Below are 18453 nucleotides of genomic sequence, written 5' to 3' on the forward strand. Positions count from 1 at the left end.
GAGTACAGTGTGAACTGAGCATGCTCAGGGCAAAACTAAGAGTGTTAACTGCCTTGCTAATTAGTGAAATACTGTCAAGAGTGGAGCAGGTCAGCTACACACACACAAGGGACGAGCTATTAGTCAAGCGCCTAGTTCACCCTGAAGCCCAGGCACTGATGATATCATCAACACTGTCATCACAGCTCACCAAGGCAGTGGATGGATAGACAGAGAGGTTATTTGGCTAATAGCCATTACAAAGGAGAAATTAGATGAAGCTGAATAGATGAGGAAGTTCCCCTTATCCTCTTCCCTACCTCTTTGTAACAGCATTGTGATACTCGATGAATGTCCGCCCATCAAAGGCGATGGCCTCCGTCTCTCCAGCAGACTTCTCGTAGACGGCTGTAAAGAAGGGGGGGCAGGGAGAGGGAAAGAGGATGAGATCATCGCAATCAATAAGACTGAGGGTTCGGTTATCCGAGCTGAAGGCAATGGAGTGTTAGGAAACAGGGGAAGGGGGAAGGGTTGGTGCTTTTGTCGTTTTAATTAACGTGAAAGGCACAGCCGGCCACGAGCACAAGGTTAATGGCAAAGGCAGAGACTGAGTGTGTAAGACAGATCAGACCAGACTGAGCATGTGTCTACCAGAGTAACATGATGATGATGAAAGGGACATGCAACTCTTGAAATGAGAATTTCATGAATATTCAAATGACAATCATTTCATAATTTTGACAACTGCCGCCTTTGTTTGAAATCAATACATAATAAACCTAACATAAAAGACATTCATATATCTTATATCAGTTAGTGTTATTACCTTTCCTCGACAGAAAACCATAAATAGAAATAAACAGCACAAGAGGCTTTCTATATAAAAAAGCTACCTACTAGTTTACCATCCAGTGAAAAAAGCCAAGAACAGGCTGTATTACATTAAGCATCAGCGATTCAGTCCCACTCATGCTATGCTTTAAAAGCAGCCAAAACGCTGCCAGGTATCCTTTTGGAGTAAAACCAAATAACATTGAATGAGAAAATAGAACAGTTACAATGACTGATTGCAATTGCCCACAGCCATTTTAAGGTGATCTCAAGCCAACAAGTATTGTTAGCCTCTGGCTCACACACAGACCAGTCTGTAAAGTATTACCAGTCTTTACAAATGTTTTTTTTATGCATCATAAATTCATAAATTTAATGCAGCTCATTGGCAGTGCAGTGCAGTTAAAGACTAAAATGTTAACATAGACAATAATGATGATATTGATGACTCACTGTTCTGACAGTGTCCCCCTGAGAATCCATTGAGACAAACGCACTCATAGGTGTCCAGCTGGGGACTGCAGAGCCCACCATTGTGGCAGGGCTCCTGAGAACACGGATGGTCCTGGAAAATGGCCATGTTGCTGGAGTGCAAGGCATTCTCCTCTCTGAGAATGGGCGTTCCCATGAGTATGATCTATGAGCAGAAAACACCCAGGTTAAAGAGGCCTCCTGTGCTTTTGCACACAAACACTAAAAAGGTCATATTACTATTTGTCAGCTTATGAAAACAGCTATGTAATATCATGTGTGGGAGTTATATCATGCCCAAGAAAACATGATGACCGCTACGATGTCAACGGGAGGTATTTGCCAATCACTGAGAGTTTGGTCAGATTTAATATTGGCCTATAAATATAAATATAAAACACAGAATGACCTTAAATGCATAGCATAGCAGACCATCTATCTATCTATCTATCTATCTATCTATCTATCTATCTATCTATCTATCTATCTATCTATCTATCTATCTATCTATCTATCTATCTATCTATCTATCTATCTAATAGTAAATACAGTATATATAGGTTAATATTATGGTTGTAGATCTGAAATAAATAAATAAACAAATACAATTAAAAAAAACAACAACATTTTCCCATGAGTATTTATATAGATTTATTAACTATAACATAATACTACTTTTACTGTTTATTTGTTTGGTCGAGTTTGTGACTACTATTTTTTATATCTAATGATCTATATTTCATTGTTTTTGTTGTAAAATGACTATGCTGTTTTTCAGAGGAAAGCGTTGAACAAGAACGTCACACAATACATACACCATAAATGAAAAACAGCACAAAAATGGTCCATTGAAATAACACACATGTAAAATAGTACATCAAACTGGTAACACATACCATCCTCCTCATAATTAACTATTCATTACAAGCCATGCAAGACAAATACCACATTTAGCTTTTGATTTGCTAGAAACTGTCAAGGGAAAGTTTGTAGCAGAAAACTAATGACAAGTTTGCATAAACAGACACATCCTGCCTTTGTTCTGCCGAGTTATTTTTGACAATCAGAGATGAGCTATTTGTTGGCAAGTGGAGGGAAAAAAAACGGGAGGGCTGTCAGGGAAATATCTAAAAACAGCAAAAAATAGAGGGACTTCAAAGTGTCCATTCTATTATTAGTGCATGCTAATCCAAATGAGCAGAGCCACTGCCCGTCACAGTGGGCGCTTATAATGGGAAATTACTAATGTGAGGGTCTGTATTGTGACAGCTGGACAGCTAATAACTTATCTTTTGACTTTGCTACTGTATCTCTGTGGGGCCAAGGGCCCCAAGTCATTAAAGTAGCATTCTGTATTCACATTAGCATAATATATGAACAGAACAAAGTTCTCCATCAAGAAAAAACGGGCTTGTAAACACATACCTTTTGGATTGTTCCCTTGAATCCATCCGTGAGAGCAGCGGCCCTTGCTAGTCGGCTGTAATCAGGTGCTCCACCGACGAAAAGTGACTCTTTCAGGTTAAGATCTACATGCAGGTTCTGATGAGATGGGACACAAAAGTTTTTCAAACAGTCAAGCTTGAGCAATGTTGATAAAAGCTTTTCATACCCAATCTACACGTTTGCTCAGGGGTAATATAGTCAGCCCACAATGGTTTATGGTGTATTTTAGTTAGTTTGTGTCCAGGGAGCCTGAGATAATCAAGAGTTAGATGCTGCACTTGTTGTCATGCTACCACTGCATAGATTGTAACATCAAAATGATTAAAAAAGGATTTATCCATACTGTAGTAAACTGTTAACTGTTTTCTGTTGCCATTACTACATTAGAATATAATTGAATCTATGTTTCTCAGAGAGAGTGGTCAATTATCCTCTATCAGTGAGACATAAAACAGGAGACTACAAACGGAAATCAGAAGCAGGCTGGACCTGAGATATGAAAGGTTCTTCATAGACATTTCTAATGAATTTCTGATTATAAGCACCGACCTTTCAAAGAGTTGAGTGCGGCGCCACATTAATTGCAATTCATTTGCGAGACAGATGGCTATGAAATTCAATTCTTTCCACCAAACCTTTGGGACAATTGCTTTACATCAGCAAGTTGCCACTTTTTCCTTTTGCATGGCCAAACTGAACCAAGGAAAGAATTAATGATCTTTATTTTATGTAGGGCAGTAATTGCCAGAGGGGTAAAGAGTTAATTGCTGGAAAAATGATGAAAAGAGGGCAAATGCAGGTGAGGTGGCACGACAGTAGCTTGGTTTTTATTGAGGGTGGGATTTGAAGAGCAGGAGGCAGCGGTGCTTGGCTGAAGCCTGGGGCTGTGTCGCTGCACCTTGAACCACTTCCAACTGAGAGAGGGTGGGGACCTTTGCTAAAGCTGCTGAACTTAGCTATGAATGTTGCTGCCTCTAAACATTCCCAAAAGTTGTGATGGACTGCATGACAACGTCTCCTGATTTAGCCATCACTCACTCACTCTGCAGTTTAAAGTTTCAGATGCATACTGAACCTTCTGATTATTGTTGATGGACCTGCTTAAAGCTGCAGTGTGTAACTTTTTATTTGATGATTTTTATTGTCATTGATGTTATTATTCCGTTTCTGTTTGGTCTGCAGGAACAGGCACAATGTAACATTATCTGTATGCTACATCATCTAAAAAGGGGCTCTGTCAAGTCGTACTAACAGACCTGTGTCTGTGTATACACCAGCAGCGCAGGGGTGAGTGGAGGCAAGAAGTGTTTATCTCATCTAAATGCATTTGGATGCTTTGAACAGTAGAATTTTTTAGACATTTTTCATTGGCACATCTGTGTGTTTTCAGTCATACAGCTGTGCTGCTTTACTATTAAAATGTTGCTGTTGCCTCTGTCTGACTTGACATAAAACTAATCACTTCCTGTGTGCAGCACAGACTAAACCACCACACAAGATTTGACCCCGCTGAATCAGCATTGTCAATTCACTGGACTAGTTTGAATGACACGGATATTTGTTTATATTTAAAAGCTACTTACTACAGATTTGATGTATCACCTGTTTTGTGAGGTAAGACTTTAAATTTACAGTTGTATGAGTCTAAAATGAGGTTTCATGCAATGAAATGATGCATGGCGGTCTGTTTTGTCTCAAACAGGTAATATTCTGCATTTGGTGAAGGAAGATGGCTGCTTCCATGGAGTGACTCTTGCTCGGTCGTGTTCAGTGAGTGTTGTTTGTGCTATGGGTGAGTGGGTGGGTGAGCAACTTCATGAAATTATGAAAAAAACCGTTCCTGATTGCAATAGAAGTGAGAGCAGATGACAAAAGAACAGCCCAGCTTGGCTTGGCACCTCACGGTCTCCTGCAGTGTATTTCTTCCCCTTCACTCTCACTTTCTGTGTCTTCGCTCTCACTTTTGGACAGCCACGCAGTGCTGGCGTGATATCTCCGCCTACACCAGACTAATGAAGACATTTCTTTGTTGCTAAAAACAATGGCCGTCACAAAGATGACTGCCTTCTTTCGTTCTTCCCTCCCACCTTCCCTCCTCCTTCCACCCCCACAGCAGATGGAGCAAGGTGAAAGCCAAACCGTGTTGTTTAAGAGCATCACTACTTCAGTGCTGGATGTGTGCATGTGTGTGTGTATATGGGCTTATGAAATGGCTAAGTTTTCTACAGAACTGGCACCTTTAGAGTTGCCCGTCGCTCTGCAGAACTACCTTTTTTTTCTGTGCAGTTGTGTGTGAAATGAGAGTGAGAGGACATGACTCAAATGAAATAGGGACTAAGGTGTGTCTCATTACCTTACGTGATTTCTTAATTCCAGACAGCACATCATAGATATGGACAGAAAATAGGGAGGAAGAGAGTTATTAGGGGAATACTATAAGTGACTGTGGAGAAAGGCATGCTGAGGTATAGCAGGCAAGTGCAAAAATAGCAGAGCAGTAAACATAACCTAAGTAGCTGCAGTGTAGCACAAATATGTGATATAAGTACATTGAAAACAATGCAAACAACCCACTTTTCTGCACATGCATCTTTGCATTATGTAATCTACACATACACATACACCCGCAGAGCTGTGCAAGTGTCTGTTTACATTTGAGAGAGTAAATGCAAATGACCATGCATGAAGCAGATGGTGTCACGAAGAGAAGATGAAAAGACTGTGACTGAGGCCACGTCATCCTGTAACTCAAATACAGATTGCTGCCATTCAGTGAGAGGTAGAGTACATATTTATTTCTCCTGTCTGTGCCTACAGTACAGTATGTGCCTCTCACAGTATGCACAGGATTAAAAGTGGCATCTTTGATATGATTAAAGAAGAAATCCCTGTCTGCAATATATATATAATATATATATCGAGAGAGAGAGAGAGAGATAGATAGATATAGATATGTAAATGTAAATGTAAATACATAAATATCTCCATAGGCATGTGTGTGAGACCATATTTATTATTCTACGGGCTTCTCTGAGTAAAGCAATCTATAACATCCTCAGAGGTTCTTCAAGAAAGAGTAGGTGGGAATTAGCTGAGAGACACACTCGATGGTGTACTGAGCTCCGTAACTAGTCTCAACTCATCCCTTCTGCCCTCCTCATCCTTGCTTTCGCCTTGCTCTTCTTCTAATAATAAGATTTTCCACCTCTGCGACTGGAGTAAAATACAATTACCAAGTGGACGATTGAAGGCAGTGGGGGCAGCAGTGATTTTAAAAAAAGAGCCCTGCACGACAATGATGTTCATAATCACAAATTACATTGTTTAATATAATTGGATGATTTACAGGCTTATCAAACTATTATATCACCTTCATTTGAAAGCATATACCTGCTTTTATTGGGCAAGATGTGGAGCTGAAGAGTTTCATTACGCTATTCCTGCTGCTGCTGCTATCTCTTTTATCTGCCTCTGCCTTCTCAGATACCACCTAAAAGCCTGCATTTATAAGATGGACTGTAGACCATCAGTGCAAGCTGCTTTACTGATGTTTTATCAAGTTTTATCTCCAACGTGTCAGCAGGGTGAGAGGTTTTTCTTATTAAGTGGACTTACAGGACTTCCAAAATTAAGACAGGTTGTCAAACTGCTCCTCTACATCTTTTACCACATCAGATGTGGGGAGACAGTGGTATATTTTAAGTGAAGTGGTGTGGACAACCTCAAAAAAGTTTGCGCCTGAAGAAGCAAGTTAAATGAATTTAAGAAGGGCAAAAAAGATCACTAAAGACAGAGGCTGTAGCGATGATGGGAGCATGGAGACAATCAAACATACAGTATGTACACCACAAGTCAGGCTAAGCACAGCATAGGCCTATCAGTCTAGCACAATGACCATTCACAGGAGCTTGTTAAACTGCTATTTCTTACCGGTGCCTCTCCTCGGACAGGGTCCTTCTTGTTCACCATGATCTCTCCTTTACGGTTGGAGCGCTCCAGGTTGATGGTGTTCCACACATTCAGTCTAATTGCTTCTTTACTCCTAAATCGCACACAGGCATTAATGTGAATCATATATTTAAAAGCAAAGGCCCATTAAAACATTGTCGCTATAGTGTATGTGTGATGTATTTATTTCACTGCACTTCTTGGACATGCTAACCTGATGATAGCGGGGCCCTTGCCCAGGTCATAGCGGAACTCCAGGATCCCATTGTTGAGGGATAGAGAGATGAAGTCTCCTTTTCCATCCGATTTTTGACCGTTGTAGAAGATCACACCATTGGAGTCATTGGCCATTAGAACCACTGTCATGCTGACCTTTTGACTACAGTCACAGACAAGTCAAGTCAGTATAGATATGGTAGAGATACACATATATCTAACTACACAATAACAGAACAAAGTATGCTTGTTTGCTTGGTGCACTGGTGCTGGTAGGTAGATACCATTTTCTTCATGCTAAAGCAAATATAACATTATTTGTGTAATCCTCATTGTAAATTCAGCTCAGGCTTAAAGAAGGAGCACTGCCTTGGGCACAGTACAAGCTCTATGAAAACAACATGATACTGTATACATACTGCACAAGACTTGCATGTGTACTTTACATGCAGAGATGTGGGACTTACCGCAGATCATGGCCGTAGAGATGGAGCCCCTTTAGCTCCAGGTATGAGTCTCCATTGAACTGTGGCATGTAAGCTCCGCTTCTCTCAGCCACTGAACAAAAACAAAGAGACTAGGTTCATCCTCAGGTCCTTTTTTTGGTGCTGACAGAATCAAAATTCAAGTACAGTCAGTATATCTTCTAGGGATCCATTGGCATTATGGAAAGAGACAGATTTGTGTTAGCGTTTGGGATTTAGACTTCCTCTTGACTACTGAGTAACTAAAAAAAAGAAGCATAACCTCTTATGCCAGACTGATTATACAACCTGCCACAATATGACAAAGAACCTCTGGAGACATGTAGAGTTTAAAACCACAGCTGGGACCCATGAAATAATGCAGCCATTGTATCTTTGGCAGGGTTTTTACAAATTCATCTCTTTGTAACAGGTCTATGTGTGCCTGTCCCTTCCTGGCTTTTCTGGCTGTCTAGGGTGATTAGAACAGGCTCAGTGTCATCCTTCCTACAAGTGGCTTGACATTAAAAATCATTCAAGAGTCACCTGGGGGTATGTGCTCATGGTGTTTGCAAAAACATTATTCAGAGCCATGTGTGCCTAACTAGATGCAAACGCACACATCTACAGACACAATCTAACACTCAACCTGACAAACGTACCTACAGATCCTGCAAGGAAGCTTTTATGTGTAATTGGCTAGGATTAGCTGTGTGGAGACAGGATGGCAGACGGAGATGAGGAAGCTAATTAGCTATTTTGCAGAAGACTGCTAATGATGATGGCACGCAACATGGAAGAGAGAAATTGTGCACTAAACTATTAAAGTAATGGTACTGCTCAATTGGCTTCATATAGGGGAGTATGACGGGGGTGTGTGTCTAAGTTAAAAATAAAATCTCAGCGATCGATAATTCACCAGAGGTCCACACATCGGAACAGAGTGTGTGACCAGGAAAACCCACATGATGAATGAGGAGTTGGTGAAAAGTTGAACTTCACTCAAAAAAAGATGCTGTTGCAGCTATTGCTGAGGTGAGTAAGGAGACTTTGACATTTACTCATTTAGAGGATGCTTTCATCTAAAGTGACTTACAACTCAGGGACAACACTCAGCCTCAGTGCAATAGAAGACCTTCAAGTAAGTGCAAAATCTGCTCAGAAAGTTTAAGTGCAGGAGATCGAGGAAAAAAGAAGCCAGAAGAAATGCACCAATGGGTGTTTGAGGTGTTAGGAGAAGAGTTCCTCTCAGGAGAAATACCTTTTCAAGAGGTTCTTGAACACAGAGAGGGACAATCCTGCTCAAGGTAATGTTTACATTTTAGTGATGTTACCTATTATATCTATTAAAGCAAATATAAAAAATAAAGAAAGACAATAACAAAGCAGCAGAAAACAAGATCTGCCTGTTAAAAATGGCTGCAATCAGTGTTGGTCACTGGCTTGATTCAGCTTCAGGGAGGAATATAAAACATTGTTGAAATTCAAACTCTCCCCTGCAGTTGATTTGGTTTGGTCGACTTTAAGTAATCCTGTTTTCATCACTAAACTCTAATGATTTACACTATCACAGGGTAAGCTATTCAGTTTTATTGGAATATCACTGACAAAAGCCCTTGATAGCAATTTTACAGCAGTGAACTCCACTGATGAACTCTGGCAGAATTAAAATGAAACCACATCTCAGCTACACACATGTACACACGGGGATACACACACTTTATATTCTGACTAATTCACCTTCAGGCATCTGTTGAGTGGGCTCTAAGCTACCTGTCTTTTTAGCTGTTCTCAGTGCAGCCCTCAAAGTCTGTGTCCGCCTGGCTACAGCCTTATCTCTGAGCTCCTGTCTGACACTCTGGCTGAGTGACGCTCCTATTAATCATCACGGGCATGGAGGACTGATGCGATTAGTCAACTCATTGATTCCTGTGAAAAAAATGGTCTTTTGGAATGGGAGATGCTCTAACTCACAAACCATTGATTTTGGTTCACCTCAATTTACTTGGATCACCCCTCGAACTGGGACTCAGGGCTTAGAAAGAGGGTATTCCCATCTGGTACACTGAGATTCCCAGCAGTACAAGGGGTGCATGCTTCTTTTTTGTTATAATACACTTGTGCAAGTATATTCTCTTTCATTCACAGCTGTAGAAACTCGAGTCAACTTGTACAAAGCCAGGGAGTGAAGAAACACAGGTAGCATTCACTGCCAAAAGTGCTAATTATGAACTTTAACAGCAGCTGAGCTCTGCTCTGTTCTGTTCCCCAGTCGTGGCCTGGTTCTGCCATGTTTGCAGCTGAGGAGCAACAAACATGTTTGAGCATAGCACCTGTGGAAGGGAGGGGAGAAAGGCTGCTGCCTGGCTGCCACTTAACCACTAACAAGCCTAGCTGGGTCAATGTAGCGGATGGCCCAACGGGGCCAATCATCTACCTCAGTTCTGCATGAACCTCCTCCAACTCACCAATCCCATTGCCCCAAAGGAACAACCATCTCCCTTGTGCTTTTGATCTCCCTTCTTTGATTCACTATGGACAGAAATGTCACAGAGTGGAAAGAAAAAGGGAGGAAGAAAGGCTAAAAGGCAGATTGTATTCCAGCTGACTCCACACCAAAAAATTGTGCTTTTTCATCAGCAAGAGAAAAGCAACAGAGGCACAAGGTAACAGGTTTACACCAGAATATGCAGTCATTAGTCAGATTACCTTTTTCACAGTGCCTTCCTTCACGCCCCATGGGACACTCGCATTTATAGCCTCCCTCTGGCAGTGCCTGGCACTGGGAGGATGGATGGCACCGGTTTGGCTCGCATGGGTCTTGGACATCAGCACAAGTTGGACCTGGACACACACACAAATCCATAATGAGGAAATTGCTGGTGATAATCAAAAAAACATTTTCATATGCGGAGGGAGGGGGGGGGGGGGGTATGAGGGATTCCTCCATAATAGAGTTTATTTTCTAATAGAATCTGAAAATATTAGATGTTCAGATTAAACAGTAGAGAAGCCTCCCTGCCATGTGGCTATGTTCGTGGGCCAACACAGACTGTGGGAAAGTCTCGAGATCATCTGGTGGTGATGGTTTTGCCCTCTGCCTCAGCCCTATCTAAAGTCACTCGTCATTACTTCAGCAGTCAGAGCCTGTGGTGAGGTGATCACTGTAATGAACCTCATCCCTGCCGAGCTTACAGCTCCCCCCCTTTCCCCCTCACTGTCTTTTATCCGTTCTCACTTCTTCTCCAACATAACTTTTTGTCTGCAACATTTCCTCCTCTTCCACCGTGTTAAATGTGTCTCCCACCTCAACCTGACAACAGTGTCTGAGCACATATGCTCTTTTTCTCTGTATTACCTCTCTTTCTTAGTGTGATCAGTCCCTCCCTCCTACACCGGCAACTTGGCCAATTTCTAAATTGACATGATGACAAAATTAACATGAATATGAGTTGGAAGGCAATGATCCAAATCTCATTATCACCATTTATTTTACACAGTGCTGCAAACTCATGTTTGATCACACTTCATCGTAGGGGGCTATCTTTATTCCTTGTCAGGCTTCTCAGTAACAACAAACCATTAAAGTACCAACTATATGAAAGGTAGTAAGAGTGCAACATGATGCTATATTGATCCACATTTTACCTTCAAGGAAAACTGCTCTTTTGGGAAAATGTGTTTCCCAAACCACTGAGATGTTCGAGTATAAAATCCTTCACTCCTCAAGCATTAAAGCTAACTCTGACAATTTATTTGGTGCTGGTATGAAACTTTCTGCAGTAACTGCAATACAGCCAGGGAGGAGCATGCTTGACTGGCCCCCGATGGTGTCTGGTCTTAACTATTTTCTCTGAAAGTTGCTTGTTATTCGGCATCTGCTGGAGGGAGACAAGGAAATGGACGGGATGTGGAAGGAGAGACAGGCAATTTCTGTGTTCTGTATCACTTAAGCATTTAATATCTAATTTCTGCATTAGACACCCAGATATGATGGAATGTCTACCAGTGCTGGGGTTATGAGTTACACTATACTGTCAGGCTCTGTTAAGGTATGTGAGTCATGCATGTTACAGTGAATCCCTGGAGAGACGGCAAAGCAGAGAAATAAACAAAATGTTTAAATGCATGCAGCATGGGATCATGGGAGTTGTTGTCTTGTTTGGATCCCCGTGTGTTTGCACTTTTGCTTTGGTGGTGCAATGCACAGCAAACGACAATGAGCAACAATCACTGTGGGCCATGAGTGACAAATACACACAATAAAATGAAAAAAACCAAGACAACACACTGGCTGGGAAAACTGCTGAACACCACAGTTTGTTGGCTTCTTACCCCAGAATCCTTTGCTGCACTTGCAGTGGAACATCTCGGCCTCTTTCACCTGGCATGCAGCACTGTTCTTACAGGGGTTTGGCAGACAGGGGTTGTTGCCACATTCGCCTACACCACTGCCGTACAGACTGTGACCACCATTCTCTTGCAAATTGAGCACTCGGTTGTTGACATCCAGCAGTCGGATGCAGCCCACCAAACCTGTGGCCACCGCTGTCCTTTCTCTTACACTGAGGATAAAATGAGACGTGGTGAGATCCTAGAGTGTTCTTACACATATGCCATCACAACTATCACAATGATAATCCTTACTGGATAACACTGAACTTAAGGTTCGAAGATGATCTTTGCCTTCTATTATTGCTGAGTGTAATGAAATAATAAGCCTCAGTTAATGACACTAAAGGATGGTGTTTTATTCAGTTTGTTTTCAGTTATTGGTGGATTAGAATTTAATTATAGCACTAGCACTATGATTGCTTACAGTATACTGAGGTGACTCTGTACAACTACACAAATTACCTTAAGAGCATTTTGTTTAACAATTAGTTCACCTCCCAGACCTTCTAATCAAAAGCAATTTGCAGAGTTAAGATGGCAAATGGAATAACAACTTCACTTATTAACAACAAAATGTGTAACATGTTTTTAGTCAAGGTCAAATTCCCAAATAAATTTACATGGATAATTGGGACAAGGTAGTGACCTAATAAATCTTTGCTTAAAAAACAAAACAAAAAACAATTAAGTTCTGTTAGTAGCAAGTGAATACTTAATTCAACATACGAATACAAACTGAAGATTAGTTAATAGAAGGTGCAGTTGATGGATTTTCTGTGACATTTATTTCCTGCCTTGATTATAATCATAATAACATGCAACTGCAGATGGAAAATACTTACTCCTGCTTCATTTCCCCGGGCACGCCTCCAATGAATAGGTGGGTGTCCAGGTTAAGGCCCTCTGTGCCATGTGGGCTCTGGCCCTCGATGTGTGGCTCGTTGTCAACACTGAGCATGGCGTTTCTGCGATTGCGAGTTACCACGAGCTGGTGCCAGCGGCCCTGACTGATTTGTACTTTGCTGACCACGGTTCCTGTGCCAGAACCTGTGTTGAACCTGGGAAAATGGTACAGGAAAGGTGTTGGATGCTCATTCAAACAACTTCATACCTGTGTGCTTTCACAGTTTGTTGCTCTTTTGGTTATTTATCAAGGGCTTTTAAAGACTTAAAGAAAATAGTGAAAATACTGACTAAAAAATATCTTTCTTGGCCTAAATTTCAAATTCAACATTTTATCAGATGGGATTTGTTGAGAGAAAGATCCTAATATCACAGAAACGAGCTGCTGTGCATGTGCACCCACACGTATACGGTTGTATTACAACAGCAAGACAGCAATTATCTACCACAAATAATTAGTCCCTCTTCCCACGTCTTGGATTTACAGAACTGTGCGTGGTAATATCGCAGCTGTGCTTCTGAAATAAAGGTAGAGCTCCATTTGAAAGCGCAAGTGACTAATGATCTCCTTAAGTTTGCTATTGATTTTACTCTGAATAGAGAAGGCTAACGAGGCCAGGCTGGGAGGAATTTAAAGAACTTTGAGTTGTCAGAGTGAAACACAAAAGCCAAAAGATTAGAAAGAGCTTGGTGTTTCAAATAATAGGTATACAACACATGCTCGGCAGGTGAAGAAATTATGTTGTTTATCCAGGAAATATTTTATTTATTCATTAGACTTCTTCTCTGTCAGAAAAGAGATGAATACTCTGTGTTTCTGTGGGTATCTACATTCAACAGATTTAATTAATCTTTTAGCTGCTGTTGGTTTGAGTCTAAAACTGATAATGCCTGTTATCAGAAAGAAAATTCAAATACTACTATACATCTTCAGTGACACCGTGACCATTTATACAGTACACACCAGTTACTGTTTACCGAGTTGCACTTTGGAACATGTCCAATATTTCTGGTGTTTGATCCACACAAATCAGGACGTCCTGATCTCTGCTGCACTGACTTTGTCCATGTATTTTTGCTAGTCTTGTAAGTATCAATAATAATCAAACACCAGCTGATACTCACATAAAAGCTCAATCACTTGGAAGATATACATAAAATATAATATTAATGTGTATATATATATATATATATATAAGATTATGTTATAGAGTTACATACATTCATTTAAATGTAATCCCTGAAAATGAAAAGCTGCTCCAAAAAACTCTTTAACCATCAAAGTCAATTTCACCAAATGAGGGTGGTTGGTTGATCATTTCTTTTCAATATTATAGGATACCACGCCTCATACTGTGATACATAGATTCTTAAATGTCTTAAAAAAATAAGCATTTTTACATTCACCAGACAAGGTGGTTGTGTATATTTGCCCAGTGTCAGTGCATGTTTGTATAACAGATGCTATTTCTGCTCTGACTGCACAGTTCTGATATAAAACCAATGAGCCATTGCAGGACACATCTCTATGTCATTGATTCCATCTGTAAATAATTTAAAACATCACATTTGTACATCCAGCCATAGTTCCACATATATAGTGCGTCACTATATATAACAAATCAAATACCAGATTTGTATTTTCCTCTGCATATGTTCCCACCATCTGTAAATATGATCAGTTTGAACATATTTTTGAACAGCACAGAGTAACAGCCTTAACCTGTAAAACTGTCACAAAGCATCTGTGTCTTTATTTTCTGGCAGGACTGTTGTTTTTTCTTTTAGCATGTTTAGCATCTTGTGGTAATTATTTGCCTCATTATCTCTAGTGCTCCCTCTGTTTGTTTTAACCTTATCTTTGTCTTCTCTCTGCTGCCCCTGCAGCGACCCCATTTCCTCCTGAGAATAATTACAGCTTCATCAAATCTAAGCAACACTCACTTGAGCTCCACTCTGCCATTGACCAGCGCCAGAGAAATGAAGTCCTTCTTGCCGCCCTGGCCATTGTAGAGCAGGATGCCAGTTGCCTCTGATGCTCTGAACTCCATGGCGATGCGGACTGTGTGGTAGGCGCTCATGGTCGGGAAGGCCAAGTACGACTGTCCTCCGAATGACGGGATGAAGTACTTGATTACTGTAACAGAAAACAACAAGCCATTAATATACGATATGGAGTATTGTGGCATATGAAGTATTTCATGCGAATGATTAAGGGTGAGGGTTGGTGTTACATCACTAAAATATATCATACTTTTTTAAAAGAGCTTTTCACAAAATTCCATAGTCATACACATTCATGTGCACATGCACACATAGTAAACCTTAGTTTTTTGTTCCTGAACATGTATTATTATTAACATCAATTTCTACCACCAAGGCCCATTTTCCTTTGGTCTGTCTTTATGAGGAGAATGGCAGCTGATGAGCCCTATCTCTTCTAATGATTTGACTGATCAAAGAGGCTTGTGTTGTGTGTGTAGATCTATGTGTGTGACTTCTATTCTGCCACTCTAACTCCAAGATACACACTGATTCTTACCAGCTAATCCAATCAAAGCATTTAGTATCAATTATCTTAGGACGCAGCTGTGTGAAGTTGATTTTGTCCACAAAAATCCCAAACCAGTTGTGCTTCTCGAAAAAACTTTCACAATAGATTTTCTGCAGAGAATTGTTCTCTACGTTCTACCAAAGTCTTAGTGAAGATGGCTTTTAAAAGGGAATAGCAGTTGCAATTCTATTATATATTGCATGTTACACCCACAGCATGTCAAACTCTACATCTGTGTAAATCCTATTGAAGCTCAAGTTTTATAACCAAAAAACTTTGAAATTTCATCTGTCTCCGTGTTCTGCATTTTTAGTCTAGTCCTTCAAAAGTCCTTCACTAAAAGTGCGCCTTTTCACCTTCACTGTAAAATCAATTTAAAGTCAAAGTCAGCCAGTGGTGGTTTCTCTTAAACTGTAAACTCCTATATAAACTCTTATAATATAGTACAAGTACTTTATTTTATTACAGGAGTTTGAACTGTTTGGTTTAGAAGAAATACACATTTAAGGATGAATTGCTCACCCTTCTCACACACTGAGCCTCCTCGCCCGGCAGGACACTTGCAGATAAAGTCATTTCCGTCATCCTCACAGGTGCCCCCGTGGAGGCAGGGGTGGGAGTCGCATGGCTTCGGGGCTTTGGGATGAAGTTTGCCCCTGAAGTGGGCGATGGTGGTAACTGGAGGCAGCACTGTCGTGGTTGCAGCTGCCGTGGTGGTGGGAAGTTGTGTGGTAACAGGTACTGAGGTTGTGGTGGTGCGTCTGGTATTGAAGGGCCTGCGGGTGGTGCCTGGCGGGCGGCGGGTGAAGTAAGGGGAGGTTGGTGGCAGCCTGGTGGTTGTTGTGGTGGTGGTAGTGGGAGCAGCTGTGGTGACAGCTGCCATGGTGGTGGTAGTGGTGGTAAAGAAGGGGACGGAGGAGAGGCCTGTCAGTAATGACGGGGAAAACAACCAAAATTAGAAAAAAAACATTTAAGAATGTTGAGCCTGAGGTCCTGAGATTTCCTATTCAAACTGAAACCCTTAAAACTGATAAATCACCTCATGAATAACTTAAAACTCCTCTTCAGTTTAGAAATCCCTACACATTACTGTATTACCATAATTGGTGAAGTGAATATTCTCATCCTCCGGCTTTTTCACGGCGATGCTGCTCTCTCTGGAGGCCTTGAGCTGTTTCAGCAAGGCTCCTTCGATGTCCTCCACTGTGTATCTTGTATCTACAATAAACCAGAGGTAAAAGCACTCAAAACAAAGGTCTCTGAGGAACATTTCAAAGCAAATACAGGACTCAAAACTCTTAAGTGAGACACTGTATATATCAGAGTGCCCTGTATATGACAGGTGGGAGGTCTCTGGAGACCCCTTGTCCTCCACACATTGCCTGTCCGACCATGTTCCAGATGAATTGTTCTCATAATCGTTCACTGCAGATGTTCACTTTACTGTCCGTGGAGGTGTTGCATAACAGCACGCACTGCCACGTATGAAGCCTATGATGGAGGCTAAATGACACTCATAAAAAAGACAGTTGGGTCCTTGAGTGGTCAGTGTTGTACAACATGAACTTAATACATGCACTTGTGACATTAACCACAGCACAGATATCATGCACATTGTTATCAATTACTTGAAGCATAAATCCCTGATTGCACCATTTGTAGAACAAGAGAAAATGACAGTAACGCCGAGTTATTTTGTTGAAATGTAAGCACAAGCCAACCCTCTCAGTGGCACAGTATTTTGAGGAACTCATTGTGGCTTTGATAAATAACTAATACCAATCTGAACATCTATCTACGCAGAGGTAAAATCCGTCTCGTGATGTTTTTCTTTGAGGCAAATCGTTGCAACCAAGAGATTACATTGGCACAGAAGAGAAAAGAGATAAAAATGAGTAAAAACATTTAGTGCCTCGCAATATCATGAGCCAAATAAAAAATAAGAAAACACTCAGACACCATATACCTCTGCCAAGGGTGTATAGCACTGTTAAATTTGTCATTTTAATAATAGTAAAAGTTTTCAACCTGTTTGTGACTCTGCAGCAGTGTACACAGCAATATAAATTGTGATATTTGGGAGAATGTATAACTCCTTGTAATGTTTTGTGTTTTGCACATAGAGGAACTGTGGCGAATTTAAAGTTAGGCATAACCACTTCGAGTTATGGTCATTTAAATTACCCTTTTATAGCTTTAGTGCCACTTACTGTTCAGACAAATTGCCAATTAATTTCCCAGGTTTACTCTGTGTGGATACACATGCAGGTACAGTGGGGCTACACAACTGACATCAAGGATAATGGGAAATCTGTCAAATAGGTCATAAACAATTTTGGTAATATAGAAATAGAATGGATGGAATATTATTATTATGCAATATTAAATAATTTGTTCTAAATATGTGAAGATTATGGAACATAAATTGAACAAATAAGCTGAATGGAAAACATGGACAAAAGAAAAGCGATGCCAAACACAAACAATGCATTTCTCTGTTGGTTATATTATAGAATTTTTGGAAAATTCTTTTTTTGATCTTCAATAACCGCTCACCTGGTCTGAAGTGAGCCTCCACAAAGGCCAGGATGGATCTGCTGGGTGCCAGGTTACGGACACGGACAGTCATAAAGTCTTTGTGCACCTCTGATTTCCTGAACAAGTCATTGAGCTGAAGGAGGACAGGGAGAGTCAGAGAAAGGGAGGAGGGGATAAGGAGAAGAGATGATAAATGAGGCTGGTAATGACATCCATGCTTTCATAGCAGCAAGTACATCATAGAGTACCCTCCTCTAGCTTCAGGGAATACTGAGTGTCTCTCAAATCTGGGTGCAGAGAAGAAACTTATTGGGTGTGGGTGCACAAACTGACATTTAGCTGCAGCTGTGGCATTAATTACTGGAACACATTTTCAGCATGAGCTAAGATAAATGTCATGTTAGCCTGACATGTGCTCCTGATTGGTTTTGCCTCTGATACCCCTGCTGTGTGCATGTTGTAATAGCCAGAGGAGCTCCACATGGAGGTTTGACTAAAATGTTTCTTTAAGCCAACGGCGACATTACATTAGTTTGATGCTGCATTTTTGCCAAACGTAGAACTAGAGCACTTTCATGCTCAAAACATACAGAGTCTCAGTGTTGCCCCAGTTCTGTCCTTGTCAGTCGAGTGGTAAATTAAACAAATTCACAAACAAGCAACAACAAACAAATCCTCTGCTTCATCTCATCTCACCAGCCGGCCACA

At 40.9% G+C, this 18453-nt stretch overlaps 1 protein-coding gene across 1 annotated transcript in view; it reads right to left on the reverse strand.

The window, feature by feature from the left end:
• Positions 1-295: 295 nt before the first annotated feature.
• agrn (agrin) overlaps positions 296-18453 on the reverse strand; it is a gene marked incomplete at both ends in the record, with an annotated part of 229475 nt that continues 211317 nt past the window's right edge. The window contains 13 exons of the mRNA XM_083895418.1: positions 296-387; positions 1264-1447; positions 2707-2823; positions 6658-6769; positions 6890-7054; positions 7359-7449; positions 10065-10199; positions 11691-11920; positions 12593-12808; positions 14598-14790; positions 15730-16131; positions 16306-16425; positions 17764-17878. Of these exons, the coding sequence (XP_083751544.1) occupies positions 296-387; positions 1264-1447; positions 2707-2823; positions 6658-6769; positions 6890-7054; positions 7359-7449; positions 10065-10199; positions 11691-11920; positions 12593-12808; positions 14598-14790; positions 15730-16131; positions 16306-16425; positions 17764-17878 (2172 nt within the window). The remainder of the gene's footprint in view (positions 388-1263; positions 1448-2706; positions 2824-6657; positions 6770-6889; positions 7055-7358; positions 7450-10064; positions 10200-11690; positions 11921-12592; positions 12809-14597; positions 14791-15729; positions 16132-16305; positions 16426-17763; positions 17879-18453) is intronic.

This window comes from Microchirus variegatus (assembly GCF_963457635.1).
Source record: "Microchirus variegatus genome assembly, chromosome: 9".
NCBI classification, from domain to species: Eukaryota; Metazoa; Chordata; class Actinopteri; order Pleuronectiformes; family Soleidae; genus Microchirus; species Microchirus variegatus.